Source organism: Cavia porcellus, unplaced genomic scaffold, assembly GCF_034190915.1.
Source record: "Cavia porcellus strain 051 isolate PalLab524CR breed Dunkin Hartley unplaced genomic scaffold, mCavPor4.1 scaffold_1, whole genome shotgun sequence".
NCBI lineage: Eukaryota > Metazoa > Chordata > Mammalia > Rodentia > Caviidae > Cavia > Cavia porcellus.
This window is the reverse complement of record NW_026947484.1, coordinates 242,193,108-242,214,262: the sequence shown is the minus strand read 5'-3', so window position 1 is coordinate 242,214,262 and position 21,155 is coordinate 242,193,108. Positions and strand designations below refer to the sequence as shown.

General features: G+C 41.2%; 2 protein-coding genes across 11 annotated transcripts in view; one reads left to right on the top strand and one right to left on the bottom strand.

The window, feature by feature from the left end:
- The window catches only part of Smc6 (structural maintenance of chromosomes 6), a 70,470-nt gene extending 52,029 nt beyond the window's left edge, over nt 1-18,441 (bottom strand). For all 5 annotated transcript variants that reach the window (XM_063232331.1, XM_063232336.1, XM_063232332.1 and 2 more), the window contains exons 1-5: nt 18,251-18,441; nt 17,602-17,686; nt 12,863-13,013; nt 7,826-7,943; nt 4,914-5,019 (exon numbers count right to left, since the gene is read on the bottom strand). In XM_063232331.1, coding sequence (XP_063088401.1) covers nt 4,914-5,019; nt 7,826-7,943; nt 12,863-12,997 — 359 coding nt within the window. In that variant the 5' untranslated portion in view covers nt 12,998-13,013; nt 17,602-17,686; nt 18,251-18,441. The remainder of the gene's footprint in view (nt 1-4,913; nt 5,020-7,825; nt 7,944-12,862; nt 13,014-17,601; nt 17,687-18,250) is intronic.
- Nucleotides 18,395-21,155, top strand: part of Gen1 (GEN1 Holliday junction 5' flap endonuclease) — a 40,036-nt gene continuing 37,275 nt past the window's right edge. For 3 of the 6 annotated variants that reach the window (XM_063232358.1, XM_063232351.1, XM_063232387.1), the window contains exon 1: nt 18,611-18,798. In XM_063232358.1, coding sequence (XP_063088428.1) covers nt 18,619-18,798 — 180 coding nt within the window. In that variant the 5' untranslated portion in view covers nt 18,611-18,618. Of the gene's footprint in view, nt 18,529-18,610; nt 18,850-21,155 lie in introns of those variants that run through there. The other 3 variants (XM_063232373.1, XM_063232365.1, XM_063232375.1) reach the window with 3 other exon arrangements.

Below are 21,155 nucleotides of genomic sequence, written 5' to 3'. Positions count from 1 at the left end.
TGTCATGAATTCATTAACTTTACTTCAAAAATTCCCCTCTTAGGAAATGTAGGAAACACGCATCAAGATAACCCCACACTAAATTCCTGATTGAAAGCAGACACAGTTCGGCTCCCACTCCAGCAAGGGCTCAGCACCCTCAGGAATCAGCACCCTTCCTCTGTGCACTGAACCATAACCATCACTCCCTAGCAACTGAGCAATCAGGATCTGTTCTGGACCTTAAAGTCACATTAGAAAAAACTGGTAAAATCCTAATGTTAAGTCTGGAGCTTACTCAACTGCATAGCTTTGTTAAATTTATCTTAGTTACAGTAAGATACCAATGTTAAGGCAGACTTGGGGGACAATACACAGGAAACTACACTATCTTTGCAACACTTCTGTAAATCTAAAACTACTTCCAAATACAACACTTCTTTAACCTCAAATTTAGAAATGACTAAGTCAAAAGATGGTAATTCCTTAGAGCTGTAAGTTATGGAGTGTCTACAACTGAAGAACTTGGTTGGAGCATTACACTCTGATAGGAAACAGTACACAAAGAAAAGCAGGAGCACAGGAGAAACAAGCTCCTGGGAAACCACCTAGACAAACTGTCATAAAAAGCTGCATACCCACAGGTATTAGCAGTGAGCCAGAGACCCAGAGAACACAGTCACCTCCTTCCAAGACAGTGAGGCATAAATGATTACACACAGGAAGGCACAGTGCAAACACTAACTTGATGACTAGAAAGAACTCACACTGTCTTTTAAAGACAATGAGAGACAAAACAGTCACACCCCTGCACACCCATGGAGGAGGAGGACAGCACACAGTGATACAGAGCCAACAGGAGGGAAGTGTGCAAAAGGAAGAGAGGAAGCGTCGCACAACAGTACCAAAGAAGGGAGCAGGAGACAGAGCACCGGACACAGAAGGAGACCGAAGGCCAGACTCAAAGACCCAGAGACAGAAGACACCGCTGTCCTTCCACTTGGTCTTGGGTGAGACTCTTCTGCATCTTTATACTTCAAGCCTTTTCTTGAGTAGACTGGTGGGGTTTTTTCCTCCAGTGAAACCAACTAATTAAAAAACATCCTTAAAATTGTAATTAATAGGATTTTTAGAAGTTTCCCCAGACTCCATAACTACCCAAAGCTCAGAACCATTACTTAACTATATGACAAGTGAAGAGAAAAAAAAACTTGAGATATGTAGCAAAAACTTACTTCATTCATGACTACAACTCCTCAGGACTAAATCCACATTTACTCTCTCAACATTACCAAACATGCCTCTTACCAGCAAACATCAGTTTATTATCTTCTCTCCTACTACTCCCCGCAGCAGAGCTAGCTTTAGTAAGAACTTTGGAGCACTGGTATGTTTCGCATACACAAATAACAAACTCACTGCGACAGACATGAGGCAAAACAATACTTTTTACAATAGCATCCAAAAAAATTAAATACCTAGGAATCAATCTAACAAAGGAACAAAAAGACCTCTACATTGAAAACTACAGTACTCTTGAAAAAGGAGATTGAAAAGAGTATTAGAAAATGGAGAGATATCCTGTGCTCTTGGGTAGGAAGAAACAGTAGAGTGAAATGGTCATATTTCCAAAACTATTATACAGGCTCACTGCAGTATCACAGAAGTAAAGAAAACAATCCTAAAATTCATCTGGAACCAGAAGAGACTAGAATAGCGAAGGTATCCTAAACAAAAAAGACAAGACAGGGGCCTTCACAATCCTTGACTTGAAATTATATTATAAAGCTACTGTGATAAATGCGGCATGGTACTGGCAAAAAACAAACAAAAAAACAGACCCAAAGATCAATGGAACAGATTAGAAGATGCAGAAACAAATCCCAACACACTAAGCTACCTTATCTTTGAAAAGGTACCAAATATATTCACTGTAAGAAAGCCTCTTCAATAAATGGTGCTGGAAAAACTGGTTCTAAAGTGACCAAAGATTAAAACTGAACCTGTATCTATCACCATATACTAAGCTAAAATTAAAATGGATCAAAGATCTTAATATTAAAACAGAAACATTGAATCAGCTGGAAGACAGAGTAGGTAAAACTCTTGAAGACACTGGTGTAGGCAAAGACTTTATGAAAAAATTCCGACCGCACAGGAACTATGACAAAGAATCAACAACTAGGGTCTCATTTCTGGGAAAATTTTATGCACGGGAAAAGAAACTACCAACAGAGTGAAGAGACAACCTGCAATGTGGGAGAAAATGTTTGCCAGCTGTACTTCAGACAAAGGATTACTTTCCAGAACATAAAGGACTCAAACAAATCAGTCTTCCCAGATTGAAAGTCCCAATCCAAAAATGGGCATCTGAGATGAATACACTCTCCTCAGGTGAAGAAATACAAACAGTAAACAAATACGTGAAACAATGTTCAACATCACTGGTCACTCAAGAGATGCAAATTAAAACAACACTGAGATTCCACCTCACTCCAGAAAGAATGGCTACTATCAAGAAATCAAGCAGTAACAAATGCTGGAGGGGCTGTGAGGGAAAAGGAACCCTTCTCTACTGTTGGTGGGAGTGCAGACTGGTGCAACCACTGTGGAAATCAGTGTGGAAATTCCTCAAAAAACAAGACTAGAGGTCCCATTTGACCCAGCTATTCCTTTAGGTATCTTCTCAAAAGAATTAAAAACATCATATCACAGTGATATTTGTGCACCTTTGTTTATGGCAGCACAATTTGTAATAGCCAGATATTGAAAACAAACTAAATGCCCATCAACTGAGGAATGAATAAAAAGATGTGGTATTTTTATACCGAGTCATAAAGAAGGATAAACTGAAGACTTTTATAGGTAAATCGATGCAACTTAACATTCTCATTAGTGAAATAAATAAAACACATGTGTAAATGTATTGTTTGATTTGTGTGACAAGCTGAAAGGAAAAAAAACATATGTCCGTGTGTATACATATTAAAAAATAGCTAAGACAGTTATACTAACTGATTTCTCTGAGTTCACTGAAATGAAAGATCTATACTGGTACCATTTGGACAACTGAATGCAGATGTCTTATGCTCTGGGTGAATGATTTGGGGGGTGACAGTGCGTAATGTGTGTACCATTGCTGCCCCTGACTGACATGTTTTGAAATTTTGTTGTAGTTTTTTTTTCTTTTTCTTTTTATCCTTTAATAAAATGGATTTTTAAAAAGAAATAAAATCCTCATTGACAGAAAAGTTTAATAACCAAGAAAAGTTTTTGAAAAATTGCCATTATAAAATAAGCCTTATAATAACTGCTTGCAAAATACAACAAATCAAATTTACAAAAAGAGACGGGCAGAACTGGCTCTTTGCCTCTCTGTTACACTGATGTGGCCTTAGCTGAGGCTAAATTTCAATCAAGAGCCATAAAGTCCTATGTCAGTATCAGTGAAAGTTGAGGAAAAAAAAAAAACTATAAAAAAGCAATACAACAGCCAAAATTTGGTTTTGTAACTCCAGGTGAACCTATCTCTGTAGACAGGTAACTGACAACCATGTATGCTGATGGAAACAAGAAACAAGGAAAAACTCCTGTAGAAGCACGACGTCTGCATCTTCTCTGGGTGGCCAGCTCCTCAGGATGAGTTCTGTGTCCTTAATTAGATAAATCAAGACTACACAACAGGGATATGAGTTTTTGTCTCTCCATGAGTTTCATGTCACTGTGCATGTCAAAAATGGGACTACTGCAAAGACCCAAAGGTCACTGGGGAGTGTGAGAAAGTCTGATGGTGGGAAGAGGAAGCCCAATACGCTTAGAGAGACCCTAAGAAGCAAGAAACAGGAGACCTCGTGTCATGAACGGGGCACCCACGGGAAGAGGTGCACTATGAGAACTCACTTGCTGTCCCCAGCCACTGCAAGGGATGGTGGATGAACAGACAGGAAGGGGAAGGTACTGCCAGCTCGTTTCTCTTTTTTAAACAGTATTCAGGATGGGTCTCCAAAGAAGTTTCTGTTTTAGTGCAAATACTTCTTAAATTGGAATACATTCTTCTGAAGTATTTGAGAAATAAAACATTTAGAGGTACATAAAAAGTAATTTCTTCCTAAAGCTTTGTTTGAAAGTTCAGCATGGTATCTGGCAGACGAGGTGACTGGACAACTACAAAATGAACAGTTAAGGTATAAAGAAGCAGAGTTGCAGGCATGAACTCAGAAACGTTAACATAACCAACTTTCTGTTTCAGATGAAATTTGTTTTGTGGGCAAGGGAAGAGTCAGGAGAAGACTCTGGATTGGACCCAAGTAAGATTAAGCAGAAACAGAAACTATGTTACACAATTCTCATCCACTAGCTCTCTTTCAAGGCCAAAGGCATGAGAAGTGACTGTTCTTGCTTTCCTTGTGCTAAGACGGAATCCTGACCCCATCACAAAAAACCAAGTAATCAAGAAAGAAAAAAAACACACAACTTTCACAGTGGTGCAAACCAGACAATTCATGTACCGCTACTGAAGGCAGACTATGAGAAGAAATGGAAGTGTTAAGTCAGAAGAGAGTGACAGGACAACCATGCATCAAGGTTATGCGGACCACAAACCTGTGCTAGGGGTCTTCAAATCAAACTCTCTAGCTAAAGGAATAAAAGCAAAATCTGAGCACAGGACATTTCAGAAATTCTATACAGGGACTCATTAGCTGGTACTTGACAGCTCTCTCTCACTGCATCAACATGGCCTTGCTGATGCTCAGTTTGCATAAAAGCCAGGAAGGTGCAATGCTCAAAAATACTGCTGTGTGGCCAACAAAGGAAAAGACATGAAATCACAGCTCTGTTCTGGAAGGCCCTTCATTTCCAGCCATGACTACACGCCTGGGTAACCTTTGCCTCTGCCTAAAGGGAGGGAAACACAATAGACAGCAAACACTTACTTCTGTCCATCCTTCACAAAGCCTTTCAAAGAGGAGCCTCTGTTAGTAGCGACTGCTTTTCCACCAAGCCCAACAATGAGAGCTGTGAGTACGGCACTCTTTCCACCTAAAGAGACAGATGTAAAAGAATTCACATTTGTTACAGAGAAAACGAAAAGCTAACTCCTACAATTTGATGAAAACAGATTTTGGAATGAATTAAGTCTCACTCTGAAACAAAAATGTTAACATTTAAATTTTTGTCCAGTGACAAAGCAGTGAGTTTTTTAAAAACTCTGTATATACCCTGAAATAATTTGCTCCAATGTTTAAAAAATTAGTGTACTGGCCGGACATGGTAGCACATGCCTGTAATCCCAGCACTTGAGAGACTGAGGCAATAGGATGGATGCAAATTCGAGACCAGCCTGGGCTACAAAGTGACCTCAAGGCCAGCCTGAACTGCAAAGTGCAATCCTGTCTCAAAAAAGGCCAAAAAAAAAAAAGTGTATTTTGAGACCCAAAGTTTTGCTACTCTTAGGGAAGTGGAAAAAACCTGTGTGATATGTCCCCAACCCGCTTACTCTATCATCTTGGTCCATCAGCTCAATACATGAACTTACCCTTCTGCTTATATACATGAAGTTAACTCATGAAATTTTATTGCATTCTGGTTTAATTACAATTACTCCTTTTCCCCAAACTCTCAGCCATCACTGTTATCTTCAATAATTCTGGAATTTAACCTCCTAGTAGACAGGTACATCCTATTTGTTATGGTGGATACACTGTTACCAACTTAAGTTTAGAAGTTTAAATAAGCCACTCAGCAGGGAGTCAGGATTCTTACTTTGTAAATATCCTCATTCTGTGTACTGTGTAAGAGAAGAACATAGAGACTTTCTGAGCCCTACATCTGCAATGCGGTCAGGGGGCGGCCTGCACACAACAGAGAAGAGCCTTGTTTTCCCCCTTTTGCTCTGGCTGCTTTTTCTGGCTTTTGCCTTTGTCTTGCCCCAGTACCATGCCACCCTGCCTTGGAGACAGCTGATTATGGATGGAAACCTCCACAAATTGTAAGGAAGGAAATAAAACTTTCCTTCCTTCATTTGGGGTGGTGGGTATTTTTTCCCAACCACAATTACCACTTTTCCCCTAAACTCTCAGACAGCAAAACTATCTTCAACAATTCTTGAATTTAAGTTTTACATAGACAGATACATTCCATTCAATGCTATACCCCTGGTGACATAGTTTTTGAGTGCATGAAATGGGAAGATTAGTAAAGTCATGCAGATGTTTTTATCATGATTTTATTTTTTATTCTTACTAGTTCATGCTTGCAATGCGTAATGATGACATTCATACTGAAGAGTTGGCACATGTACATAATGTGTCTTAATTCTCTTCACATCTCCTTCCCCACCCACCTTCTCTACCTACTTTATTCATGTCCTGCCAATTATTATTCCTATTTTGATCTTATTCACTATTTAGTTCTTTGAAAAGCATTCCTTCTACCTTAACAGACATAAAACACCACAAGGTTCAATTTCAAACTTTACCTAGAATTAACCATTTTGTGAACTCTATGATCAATCAATCAAGTCTTACCAGCCCATTATCTTTTGCAATATAGCTCTACTTAACCAACACACTAGTGATTAACTCTGTTCAGTTCCTAGAATGACTTTCAAGTTCCAATTTAACTTAACACCTTTTAACAAGCTTCTATTTTACCAAATCCACTATTTCCTCAGCTATTAAATTTTAATAAATGTAATAATTCATTGCTTCAAAAGTTAAAAAGAAAAAGAGAAAAAAATGTCTTAAGTTCAGAACACAAGACCTCTTTCCTTCTTGTCCCTTGTGTTCTTACAGTGTCAGCCCTTTCTCTCTCCATCTTCACCTGAGAACTACTTCCTTCCTGGCTAAATGACAAGGAGAGAAAGGAGAGCGCACTGGAGCTAACTGCGAGGGTACAAACATCCTGCCCCTTGGTCCGAAAACGTCGCCACGGGTAGACTTTGGCAAGCCGCTTCCCCTGGTGAGCTACTCATACCTGGTGCCCAGCCAGCCCATTACAAGAGCTGCTTAACCAAAAGTCTTTCTGCCTCTTGTGTTTTCCCCGTTCTAACCTGTTCTCTACACTGGGACCAGGTTGTCTTAGGTATCTTAGCCACGTCATCTATTTACTCAAACGTTTTCACCAGCAGCCACTGACATTTAAATTAAAACTACAAAATCTTTACCACGATACTGAGGGTCCTCAACAGCAGGACCTGTTGATCCCCCAGTGTCAGCTTCACCCTTATGCATATCTGCCTGCCCAGAGCCAGGATGGCAATCTTTGCCTGCAGCTGCTTCCCTATTGAGAATAGCAAATGTCTAATTTTCCTCAAGCACCAGCACAGATATGATAAAACCTTCTTTGGTCACAACATGAGAATTGTCACTTTCGTATCTGGACTCTCATTCAATTCATGTGTGCTCTAATGTGTAGTTAAGATAAACACTGGGTGCTTCAACTGTGCTGAGGACAGCTAGCTCCCCTGTGTACGGCTTAGGGCCCAAGGTACCAGTGCTGTATAAAACAGTAGCAGACTCCTGGGTATAAGGACAACTGCCCCAGTTCCAGTTACTTGGAAAACTGAAGCAGGAGGATAACATGAGCCCAAGAGTTCAAGGCCATTTTGGGCAATGTGAGATTCATTATAAAGGGGTTGGCACGAGGATGAAGCAGGAAGTGTCTTAACTGCTTAAACAAGGTACTTAAAGTTGACCTAATATTTTCTTTAAAGGTAGCTGACAATAAACATTGAGAATATTTATAACCACAAGTTACAGAACCAAAACAAGTATCTATCAGCACTAACAGTTACGCATACTGAGGTCTCAGTCCTCAAGCCAGAGAAAAGGGTCAAAGGACTTACTTCCATTGTTTCCAACAACGAAGTTGACATTAGAGCCAAACTTGAAGGGCCCCAGCATCGAATGGCACATGAAGTTTTTTAGATGAATGCTCTCTATTATCCCAACGTCTGCCGCAGTCTAGTAACAGAGAAACAAAATGAGGAAAAGAATCAGTCACTTGCCTTTGTGGATACCTAAAGCCAACCATGCTTCACCAGTGAGTCTGAAGACCATTTTAATGTCTCTACCTATTTTAGGAGAAACACTTCAATTCCTCTGAACACTCATCTTATTAGAAAGCAGAAAGTATTTACTTGTATCTTTTCATAAGTAGAGCATCAGAAAGCATGATTCACTAATTATTAATAACATTTTTACTTTGTAAGAAGTGAGAGATCCTGTGAACATTTTCCCCCAGTTTCTGCCAATGGTGACATCTTCTAAAAATAAACTGAGTATCAAACCAAGACACACACCTATGGGGCAGTCACGCTGCGGAATACGATGTCACTCTAGGCATCCCTCACATTGCCCTGCAATCATCCCCACATCACACACACTCCACCACCCCAATCCCAGAGCCAGAGAGCGGTTTTCCCATTTCAACACTAAACCAATGAAATCATGCAAAATGTAATCACTTGAGAGTGGACTTTTTTCACACAGTCCAGTTCTCTCTTGTTGCCTCTAAGACTATTCTTTTAGTATTTCTCAGGAAGAATGTTATCAGACTGTATCCACTTGTTGGAGGACACTGGGTCTGCCACAGTTTCTGGCTATTATACACACCTAAAAACACTCACTGGTTTTATATAAATCTTTACTTCTCTGAGACAAGGGCTGAGTTACATGGTAGTTATGTGTTTTGTTTTAACAGCAACTGACAAACTCTTCCAGAGCAATGATTACTTTACATCCCTGTCAGCAATGTATAAATGATTTTGGGCCTCCCTCTTTCCCCATCCTTTTCTACTTTGTGTATACTATTTTTCCCTTTGGCCATTCTGATGGGTATGTAGGAGTGCTTCATTATGGTCTGTTTGTATTACCTTGATGACACACGATGGTGAGTATCATTTCATTGTCTTGAAAGTATACAGCAGTGACGACAAACCTATGGCGGTCATGCCACAGCTGGCTGTTTGTTATAACTGAAAGGGTTCACCGTCATTCGTGAAAGTGTATTCTCTGCCACCTGTTTAGGTTTCTTCTGCCCATTCTCATAATTTGATTGGCTATTTTCAAACTGGGGAGTTGAAATTTCTGTATTCAAACACTGGTATTTTGCTGGATAGTCAGTCTGACAATATTTTTTTCCAAATTAGGAGTTTTAATTTCTATTTTCTATTTTCTTTAACAGGGTCTTCTGCACAGTAAAATTTCTATGTTGATAAAGACCAATGTATCAAGTTTTCATTTTAGAGTTCAAGCATTTGGGATCACGTGTGAGACTCTCTCCTACATTTATTTCTAAATGTCTTCTATCTAATGCTTACACTTACATCTGCTATGCTCTGAAGCCCATTTTTAAGGTAAGAGACTGAAGTCAAAGTACTGTTTTTTAAAAAGCTACCACTGTACACCTCTCCAGCACACTAGCTGGAAAAGCTACCTTCCGTGCCATTACAGTGCTTCTGCTTTTCTGTAGAAAGGAAGTTCACTATAATTCCTGTCGGTCTACTGCTCTGTTGAGAACTGATCCTGTGGTCTAATGAGTTGTCTTTCCCAGTACTGATACATCATCCTCATTACTGTAACTATCTGGTAAAGGTAAGTACAGTCATACCGTTCACTTCATTCATTTTCAGTATTAACTATTCTTGTACCTTTGTCCTTTTATACAGACTTTATTTATTTAGGCACTGGGAATTGAACTCAGGACCTTGCACTTGCCAGGCAGGTGCTTATGCCACTGAGCTATATCCCTGAGCCTCATATAAACTCTAAATTTTCCTGTATCCACAAAGAATCTTGCTATAATTTTGATCAGAATCACATTAAACATGTATTTCAACTTGGCAAAGAATCAACATCTCTTCTGCTGGATTTCCCAATCTATGAATAAATCTCTCAGTTTACTCAGATCCTTGATTTCATTCACCAACACTGCATGGTTTTCAGCATACAAGCGTTATACACATTTTGTTAGACTTAGACCTAAGGGCTTTGTTTTCTTTTTCAGAGTGCTGTTAAATTCAGAGTAAAACACAGAAGACACTGAGATTCCTCAAATACCTCTCAGCTGCACGTGCACAGCCTTCTCCTGCCATCAACAGGCCTAGCCACAGCGAAGTGTCCCTTACCCTCGCAGAGCTGACACCGGCTCACAATCACTGCAAGTCCTTACCTCACAGTAAGGGTTCATTCTTGGTACTATATATTAAACAGGTTTGGAAAAATAAATACAAATATGAATCTATTATTTGCAGTACTGAGAACGGAACCCAGGGAACAGTTACATCTCAGTCTTTCCTCACTTTTTAATTTTGAGACAAGAACTTTGTAAATTGCCTAGGCTAGTCTCAAACTTGCAACAGCCTCCTGCCTCAGCTTCCCTAGTAACTGGGACACAGGTGTGCACTACAATGTCTGACTTAGAAAAATGTCTGATGCTATCTATCTACCATGACACCCCTGAGTAGTGTTTTCAGTGTCCTAAAAATCCTGTCCTCCACCAGTTCACCCCACCTTTCTCTAATTCCAGAGACCACTCACCTGTCCACTGTCCCTCAGCTCTGCTTTCCCACAAAGGGCAGGCTCACATCATGCAGTACACGATGTTTTTCAGACTGACTTCTTTCACTTACTAACATGAATCATCTCTTTCATGTCATTTCATGCCTTGATACTCATTTCTTTTTAGCATTAAAAAATACAGCATTGTCTGGATGAATTATAGCTCACTGATCCATCCACTCACCGAAGAACATTTGTTTGCCTTCAAGCCTTGGAAAGAATTAGTAGCACTGTCATAAAAACCTGTGTGCAGCTTTGTATACTCACGAGGTTCCAGCTCCTTTGAGGGAAATACCGAGGTGTGTGACTGCTGAATTATGTAAGATACGGCTTTGTAAGAAACAGCCAAACTACCTTCCCAAGTAGCTATAGCAGCACTCTGCATTCCCGGGACAGCTGGAGACCTCCTGTTGTCGCACACCCCTCTTAGCACGTGCTGTGGTAACAGTTTGGATTTTCATCATTCTACAGGTGTAACAATGGTAATTTGTTCTCTAATTTGCATCTTGAAACTTTTTTTTCAGAGATAATAAGTGGTATATTTGAATTTTAATGCCCATGTTCCATGCCAATATAGAAAAATATACTTTTAAAAAATGTTTATCTAGCAAGCTATACCTTTGCTAAATGTTCTTTTTAGTTTTAAACATTTTTTTGTAAGTTTCTTGAGATATTCTAGGCAATCAGATCATCTGCACATAGAAACAGGTTTATTTCTTTGCTAACTTCTACATATTGTTTCCTTTTCTTGCATTATCTGTACTAGCTAAATCTCTCAGCAGTACAGTGAATAAGAATTATCAGAGCAGATGCTCTAGTCTTATTCCTCATCTGCAGAGAAAAGGAGTACTGTACTACTAAGAATATTCCTTGTAGGTTTTTCTCTCAGTGATTCTTATTATGTTAAGGGAGTTCTAACTTGATTTTTCTGAGTTTCAATGAGAAAGAATGTTGAATATGTTAAATACTTTTGCTGCATCTAATGATATGCTTTGTCTTCTTCAGTCTATAATATAGAAAATTAGGCATCCGGGGTTTAGCTCAGTGGCATGAGCACCTGCCTTCTAAGCGTGTAGTTGTGAGTTAGATTCCTGGTGCCACAAAAAAAAAGAAAGAAAATTACATTCATTTTCAGACTCAGAACCAACCTTGCATTCTGTTTTAGCTATTTTTCTCCTTGCTGAGACAAAATACCTGACACTCACAGTTCAAGTAGGAAAGGTTTACTGCAGCTCACAGTGTATAAAGATTCCAGTCAGCCCAGAATTGGCGGACTTCAAGGCATGGTGGCATGAAAAAAGGACATCAGGGAGGAGGAACAGTCCATAGGAGGTAGCAGCTAGCAGGCAGCACAGCTGCGAGCAGTAGCAGTAGCCTGCTTTCCCTTTCCCTTTGTATTCCATCCAGGCTACAAACTTACTGATTGGTGCCACCCACACCGGGCAAGGGGGGAGGTTTCCACTATCCACACCCAGATCTGTGGTAAACCCATTTAGCGACCACACACCCTAGATCCAGCCAGCTCTGAAGAACTCTCCTGAACAGTGTGTGAGTCTTTGAGGGGACATCTAGAGGTAAGTCACCATACATGACTAGAAGACAGCCATTTGATCACAGTGTATGTTCTTTTTACATACTGCTAAAGTCTTTTCTAGTATCTGTTAAAGATTTCTTAGTTCAGATTCTTAAGGTAAATGAGTACACATTCCTTTTTTGGTGCTTCTTTTAGTTTTGGTACCAACACAATGAATTAAAAAATGTTCCACTCTCTGGAAAAGACTGCAGAATTCATGTGAATTTTTCTCTAACCCAATGCTGTATCTCTCTAGTGTCCACCTCTCTAGAGAACCCAAATGAGCATGGAGATTCTTATTTCTAGATGTCAAAATATGAATTAAAGTTACAAAGTTATACATGTCACCTACTCCATACTGGGGCCTTGTGCTTTTGCTTAAGAAGCTGATCCACCTCACCTGTTATTCTCAGTTTTGTGTAGCAGAGCTGCTATCTGTGTGTCCTCTTTCTGATGTCCGCAGGGTTTATAGTCACAGCCCTATTCCATTCTCAACATTGGTAATTTACGTCTTTTGTCTCCCTTTCTTCTTGTATGTTGGTCTCATTAAAGGTTTGTCAATTTTATTCATCTGCTTCATTTTTCTGATAATTAACGTAAACCTCAAAATCATTCAGAAGTTATTTTTGTCTTAGTTCTTTAAAGACATACTGCTTTTTCCTGATTATGAATTCTCATGGAGCATGACATTATAAGAGACATAAGAAAAAAGCCCATTGAAAATCTAATTTTCTAACTCTGCACTTACCAATGTAGAGCTGTCTTTAGTCAAAGAAACAGCACATTCATCTTCATCACTATCTTTATCAAAATCCTCTGATTCTCGTCTTGGTCTTTTGGCATTTTCAGGAGAGAAGAAACCGTCTTCCTTTCTTTTGGCCATCTGGTCTGAACAAACACTGTGGTAACAATGAAGTACAGCATAAAGTCCACGATTGTTCCTTTAGTATTAAACTTAACAGATAAAGTCCACGATTGTTCCTCTAGTATTAAACTTAACAGAAGAAATCACGCGAAGCTCATTAAATTTTAGGTAAGAAAAAGGAACTTAAAATTAAAATTTTAATTTTAAAAATTAAAGTCCTCTAAACAGCAGAAAACCAGGCTGTGTCAAGGAATTCTAGAATAAGCAAATGAAAAGATTTCCCTTACAGCCTCCAGAAAAGCAGCAGCTCCACTGACACTAGCCCACGAGACCAGGTCAGGCTCATTTCCACGTGGGCAGGGAATCAACTTATGACACTTTTAGAAAATCACTTGAACCCTCTGCATCAGTTAATTTTACTTCAGTGTTATTTATGACCAAGATTTTGCCAACATAAGCCTACCTAAAAGTGTAAATGCCAAATTCACAAGATAAAAATTTGTGAGACATGGTTTCTAATAATAGAAATGGTATAGCACTTTGTAAATTTATTCCAGAGCAATTATACAATTTTTATAAGTTAAAGAGTTAACAGCAAATCTTATAAAGCCTTTAAAGTATTTTCAGCCACACATCGTGATGGCACACCTGTAATCCCAGCACTTGAGAGGCTGAGGCAGAAGGATGGCTGTGAGTTTGAAGCCAGCTTGTGCTACACAGTGAGTTCAAGGCCAGCCTGAACTACATAGTGAGAATCCTGTGTCAAAAAGATCGAAAAGTAAATAAATAAAAAATAAAGTATTTTCTAAGAAGCATATTTTGAAGCAGTGTTGCCAACACTAGTGGTTTCCCTAAATGTTCCCCAAATAGTTCATGTTTTTTTGCCAATACAGTAAATCTAGGAAATTATGTTTAGAATTGAACAAGATGCTGCTAATGTGTTCTGTGCTATTAAATATATATTGAACATGAGAAGCTGGTAAATCTGACTGAAATCAAACTTTATGATTAATTACTGCTTTCATTTTTCTTTTTAAAATACATTTAAAGTCTAAAATAATAGGTACAACTGTTTGCTAAATAAATGGAGGGAAAACAATCAAAAATGTTGTGGGGTGATGACACACCTATAAATCTAGCATTCTGGGAGGCAGAAGCAGGAAGATCTGACATTTGCAGTCTCCTGGGCAACTCAGTAAGATCCTACCACAAAACAAAAGACAGGGCTGAGGGTGTGTGAAGGTTCTAGGTTCAATTCACCAAAAATATACAAACTGATTAACTAAAATGCAAGGAAAGTATATGTGTCCAGTGTGGTGGTGCACGCCTGTAATCCCAGCTCTGGAGAGGCTGAAGCAGGAAGACCACTGTAAGTCTGAGGCCAGCCTGAACCACGTATGTACTGAGACCCCGTCTAAACCCCCAAAAGCCAAAGACTACAAAGACACTGTAAGATACAAGAAAAGCGCATGAGGAATGGTCCAACCCACTTTAGTCCCCAAGTTCGGGGCCATAGTAACCCAGTTTTCCTCCCACAGCAACAGCAGATGGATCAGGCTGCCTCTCTCGAGGAATGGGCTGAACAGTTTGCACCCTTAACACGCACACAGCACACAGGCCAGAACCCAGAACCCAGCCTCACAATGCACGTATGCTGGGAGGGGAACAGAGGCAAGGACCCCACTTAGTGCCAAGATCATAGTGACACTCAACAGTGCAGAAATATTACATTTTTATATATGTGTATGCTGGAATGAATTTTGGAGAACTATCTCTGTCAGCTTTTGATACCATGACGTTTCTTTACTAACTGCAATGAGCACTTTGTCTCTTTTCTTCAGGATCCAAAATGTCTTCTTTTGCAAGACATTTAAATATCTTTGAAAACAAGAAAGATGAAACTAAACTTAAACTTACTGGACAATGAAAATCTTTTTAAGGCTAATGTTATGAAATCGTTCAACTCCTTTCTTATACACTGGCTTTTATAGGATTACCATAGACTATAGATGTTTTATAATTTTCTTTCCTTTTTTTGGTCTTTTTGAGACAAGTTTTCACTATGCATTCAGGCTGGCCTTGAACTCACTTTGTAGCCCAGGCTGGTGTCAAACTCACAACGATTCTCCTGCCTCAGCCTCCCAAGTCCTCAAATTATGGGCTCACATCACTATGCCCAGCATTTTTTTTTTTTTTTTTTTTTTTTTTTTTTTTTGGTACAAGGATAGAACTCACAACCATGTACTTGCAAGGCAGGCGCTTATGCCGCTAAGCTAAATCCCCGGCCCCCACTATGCCTAGCTTTTATAATTTTATTTTCTAAAACACTAATAAAGATTCACACTTCCTACAAGTACCTTATGTTTTGAACCAGATTCATCTGCAGTATGGCACTTTTCATGTAAATTCTATTAAATTTGAGAGTATTCTGAACATTTTTCTCCAAACTAGTTCTTTGCTTTACCAATTCAAAATTTCTCTTCAGTGAGACTATTTTAATGTTTATTCACATATTTGTATACAATGGAATATAAGCAGTGTGCAGTAGAGCTAGTATTTAAGGCTCTAATTCCCCCTCCCAGAACACAAGTTAAAAAAAGAAATCAGAAATTCTTACAGATAGATGTATTGTTTTCTATTGTTCCTGCTAAGTGAAACTAAAAGCCTTGGACATAACACACGAACCAAGCATGACTGACAGCCCTGCGAGATGAAGAGACCACCACTGAAGACTCCAGCCTGGCCAAGTTGAAATACCCCAATACCCCAACGGGACAGTGTCAGTGGACACACAGTAGGCCACAGAGGGACCCATGACAATGGTGTCGGGGAGACCACTCCAAGCACCCAGACTTCCACCCACACCAGGTGCTGAAGTGCTAGTGTCACCCCCAGCCCCACGCAGCTGGCTTCTGTTGAAGAAGGCCCAATGAGAAGTCCAGACTCTCACCACTGCCCAGAAGGCAGGAGACTATGCTGCCGGCAGTGCTCCCAGACCAAAGGGGAACGAAGCTGCTACCCAGCCCAGCAGGCACCACAGCTAAAGAAACAGTTCTGGCTAAATTCTACACTATGCAAGAGACCTGAGTCTCTCATGTTGATGGTCCAGTGCCTAAAGCACTTTTCAAAAGCTGTGAACATTGAAAAGTACTAAAGAATTCTTTCTTCCATCAATGTTCAGCATAAATTAAAACTGAGAAACTTGGTAACACACAAGCGCATTTTCAGTCGGTCCAAGCAAAGACATCCATCTATACCATGTGTCTAGAAAACTTCACTCAACAACACTCAGAAGCGACTGATAGTGAAAAAAAGCCAAGTAACGTCTTACTATTACTGTGACAACAGTCTTGCCTTGGGGATCTCAGGGAGGAGTTTTGTGGAACGTGAACCACACTCTGCCTGCTGCTGCTGCAGAGGGCGCCATGAGCAAGTCCCAGATGCTGTGCCCTAAGGCACTGAGAGCAAGAATGAAGTCTGGGCAGCAAAGAATGATACTCAGGTCAAACAGTAAGCACAACAGCAGAGAAGACAAGTTTTTACCATGGAAGATGGGAAAAAATTGGCAATCCAGGGATGAGGGGAAAGAGATGAGACAAATGTAAGACTGGGTACCATTCCTGGTGAGCACAAGTAATGTTTGTCAAGTAACACTTAAAATTTTTGAGACAAACTTTATTCCTTTGAGCTGCCACATCTCTTTGAGGTAAGGTCTTTTCAAAGAGAAAAACAGGCTCAAGCAAAAGACTTAAACTATAATGTACTTCTGATTTATAAAAGTTTATGTGGTTCACAAACTTAGCAGAGCCCAGATCTAAACGATGGTTTGTCAAACCTTGTTAAAGTCCGATTTCCTACTGCATAAACAGGAGAGTTTAAATGACAATTTAATTACCCATGAGCAGTGAAACAGGCTATTAATTTATTCTTTATCTTGTGAGTCCTTTATTAAAACTACAAAAAATTATGTACATCCTTCTGATATTCTAATTCAGTCAAAATTTTAGTTTTGCTATGCAAGATCTTATTTGCGTTCCGTCTTCCTACTTAATGTTAACTGCTTTTGTAAGACAGTGGTTTGTCAGGAGAGAGGCCAGGAGTACAATATACTCTGCAAGAGAAGTAGATCCAGGAGTGGAAGAATGAAAACTACAGAAAATAGTTTGAATTTGGTAACACAGAAAGACTTATTGAGCGAGAAAAGACAGTGTTGTATAAATGACTACACCTGACTGTCAGTTGTCAGTTCTTTTTGATACTGGGAGACTGAACTCAAGGCCTTGAGCATGCTATAAGAAAACACTCCACCACTAAGTTACACCCCCACCCAGCCAGGGGTATCTTTGACTTACTCCCTAATTTAGATGTAAAAACTACAATCAAGATTTTGGCAGGTTTCACATAAAATCTAACAGATTACACTCTCAGTAAAATACAACTTAGGGAAATAAAACACATTTTCCACCGTAACAACTTTACCACCACTACACTTACTTTTCGCCAGTTCATTAATAAATATTTCATGGTTTCCACTTACTACAAACAGATAAGAAAATACAGCTATATTTACCATATTTAAGAATCCTGAGTTAGGAACTGAAATTTAAAGAGATGGTACTAACCTGACAGTGTAGGAGAATTCTGTTTCTGTCGAGAAGGGACACGTTTTTAAGCACAAGAGGTCTTCAAGCTTTTTTGTACACGAGCCTATTTAGGAAAAAAAAGATTTGAATCCCAACACTAAAAACTACATTACAGAGTGCTATAGTGACCGAGAGTAAACCCATACAGCGGGTCTAACAGCCCCTCCCGCAACCGAACCGTCGTCCGCAAAGGACGATCGCAGACACAGGCTGACCGCAGGGCGCAGGAAGGGGCCGAAGAACGAGACCGGGGCAGCCTCGTCTCACGGCGGGCTGGGGACACCGCTGTGGGCGAGCGCCGGCCCAGCGCGCAGGCTGCGGTCCAGACCTCGGCGCCGCAAAGGAGGCGCAGCGCACAGGCGCTCCCTGCAGAGCGCCGCCTGGGGCCAGCCTGCTTGCCTCCCTCCCGAGCCGCCCGGGGCAGGTAGCGCGCGCAGGACGCCGCGCGCGCAGGACGCCCCGCCCGCATGACTCCCGGGGAGCGGCCGCCGGTCCCGCCGCTGCGCCGGAGACCCACGCGCAAGCGGGACGGCGGCGCGGCCCAGGAGCGGCACACGCCGTCTGTGGGCCCGGTGTGTGCCGACCCGTCCCCGCCGGCCCGCCGCCCTTTCGGGCCTGCCGACCGGACCTGCTCCTCGCAGCACTCGCGCCTCAGAGAGGGACGGCCGGGCAGGGCGGAGCGAGCGTCCCTCCCACCTCCAAAGGGTCACGATTTCCAGGAGCAGCTAGACTAGCGAGCATGTTCCAGGCGACTGGATGCGAAGGCCAGCCGGTGGGCGCCACCAGCCGCCCTAGGACCTCGGCCGGAGCCGGCGCCCACCGCCGGACGTCTGCGCCTGCGCCGCTCCTCGCGCGAGCCGCGCGCATGCGTGATCTCGGGCCTCGCGCCTCTCTAGCCCCAACAGGGTCGGTAATGCCCGCCGCGGGAAAAACTGGCTGGGTCTCGCCTGCGGGCGGTGCGCGGGCGGGAGACTTGCCTCAGGCCGCAGCTCGCGCATGCGTCGGCGGCCTCCTTCGGCGGAGCCCAGGGGCGGGGCGGGCTTCTCCCCGGAAGGGGCGGGGCCAGCGCCGGTGGCGCGCGGTTTGAAAGGGCTTCCTGGTGCTCTCGGCCGGGCCGGAGGAGCCGGCGCTTCCGTTTCCCTTGTGTTGGAGAAGTTCACAAACTTAGCAGCAGCGGTAGGCGGGCTTGGGACCCACTGTGAGTGACCGACGAGGAAGGGCGTCCGCGTAAGTCCGGGCCGGAGCCCGCGCGGCCCCCGAAGGGCTGGCTGTGCCGCCGCCCGGGCGCGGCGGAGCTCCCCGCGCGGTCGGTGCCGGCCTGGTCCTCGGCCGCGGTCCGGCGGGGTCCTCGCGACTCTCGGCGCGTCGCCAGTCCCCCCCCCCCCCCCCCCCCGGTAACAAAGGCGCTTACCGCCACCCAAAGCCGAGTGCAGTCTCCAGTAATGAAATGTCTTCCCGCAACGTGGCTTTCTGCTTCTGAACGCAATCAAAACTGTGTCACATTGTGCCCTTTGCCGGGGATTGATGCCCGACGACGAAACGGTCCTTGTGGGTTAACTAGGGGGAAGCGCCGGGGCGGTCCCCTCTCCTGTCTTTTCCTTCGGGGAGCCTGCCCTGATGTCTAGGACGATGTCGGGCGCCTCCTTTGCCTGCAATCCCGGGCTCCCTCTTCTTAATCTTCTTAAAGCAGCTTTCTGTGCTTCTCACGTTGTTCAGTTGCCTTGTCCTTCTGCAGCTCATGCCACCAATGTCCTGAATGCAGAATCCGATTTTCCATTCTTTGCGTCTCCAGCACCTTCCTAGAAGCACTCCTGGCAAATAGTGAACATTTGATGAATATTTATTGGTAACAGAAAAGCGACCTCGCTTAGAGTGGGCCTCAAAGTCAAGGCTAAATTCACATAAAAAATTGAAATTAATTTTAAAAAACATAAATTTTAAAATTGAGGACCGGGGATATAGCTTAGTGGCACAGCGTCTGCCTGCCAAGTGTGAGGTCCCGAGTTCAATTCCCGGTCCTAAAATATAAAACAATAAATTTTTAAATTGAAAAAAATAATTTTATTACAAATCTCAATAAATTATATAGTAAATCCCATGCAATACTACCTTGTACTAAAAGTTTACACCGTTTACCAATCGTCATATGAAAATATAGTAGCTAGATCAGAATTGGAAAATTTAAGCATTTCCTGTCTTTTTTGTTAAACTTGGTAATTTTTTGCTTGAAGTTGTAGTAAATTAGAAAACTTAGTTTTTTAAATACCTGTTTTATATAAATCAAGCTACTGACTTCTTTTTATGTTCTTTACATTTGATACATAGCGAAATTAGCAAGTTTCTGTGTTTTTCTCACCTCATCCAGTTTTATAATTAACCAATAAAATCTTATTAGCTTTGAAGGAAGTTTTAAGAGCATAAATTGATTGATGGGCACCATATGGTCACATCAAAGATTTTGTTTTTGTTTTAACTTGAAGTGGATGCTTAAACCCAGTGTTTAAGTTAAAATTTATGTCCTGTCTACCAAGCAATAATTTCTAAAATAAAGTAAGTTTTTAATAGTAAACTACCAAAATTGGGCATGAGATTCAAAGCATATTAAATCTTGTAATTGTTCTGGTTTAATTGTCATTTTACCAAAAGTTTATATGTCTTCCTAAGGTTATGGAGCTAATAATCAGTGATATATCCAAGGCCAAAATCCTAAGATTTTTCCATATTCCATGTCCAGTGGTCGTTCCATTAAACTAAATAAATTGAGGGCATTCATAGTTTATAGTGTTGTTTGCTATGTGTTATTATTTTGTTGATACAGATGAAGTAAATTAAATGAAAACTATATAGTTATTTTTTTAGCTCTTATTTTGTTGGTTACAATAAGTATTCTTGTGCTATAATTAACCTAAGAATTGTAGATATATAGTGTTATCAAAGGGTCATGAATAAAGGTACTGCATTGTAACACATTTGAGTATGGCCTTGCCAAATCCCATGCCACAAAGCCTGACCATACAAGAACTATCTGTTTTGTATTACATTGTAATTCAGTACCTTAAAGCTTATTGCAGTCTGTTTCTTTTTGGAATTTTTTATGTGCTTTTATAATTTTAATCATGCTATGTAATTACTTTAGGAAAACTAGTGCAAAGAATATGCAGCAAAGAAAAGAAAACAATAGATGATGGAAATAGAAATCTTAGATTAACTACATTCTTAAAGGTTGTGGTGTACTTTTTAATAAAATAAACATTAGTAAAAGTGGAAACAGGGAGGCTAGTTAGGCTTAGAGTTGAATATAGGCAAAGTAGAAATAGGTGTAGAATATATTTTGGAGATAGAGGAATTGCTAACTAACTTGCTGTTGGAGAGCAAAATAGAGATAAAACAAGAATGACAGCGAGGCTATGTTTGGGGGCACATTCCTATAATCCCGGCACTAGGGAGGCTGAGGCAGGAGGATCACTGGGAGTTTGGAGTTCAGCCTGGACCACAAAGTAAGTTTAAGGCCACCCAGAACTGCAGGATGAAAC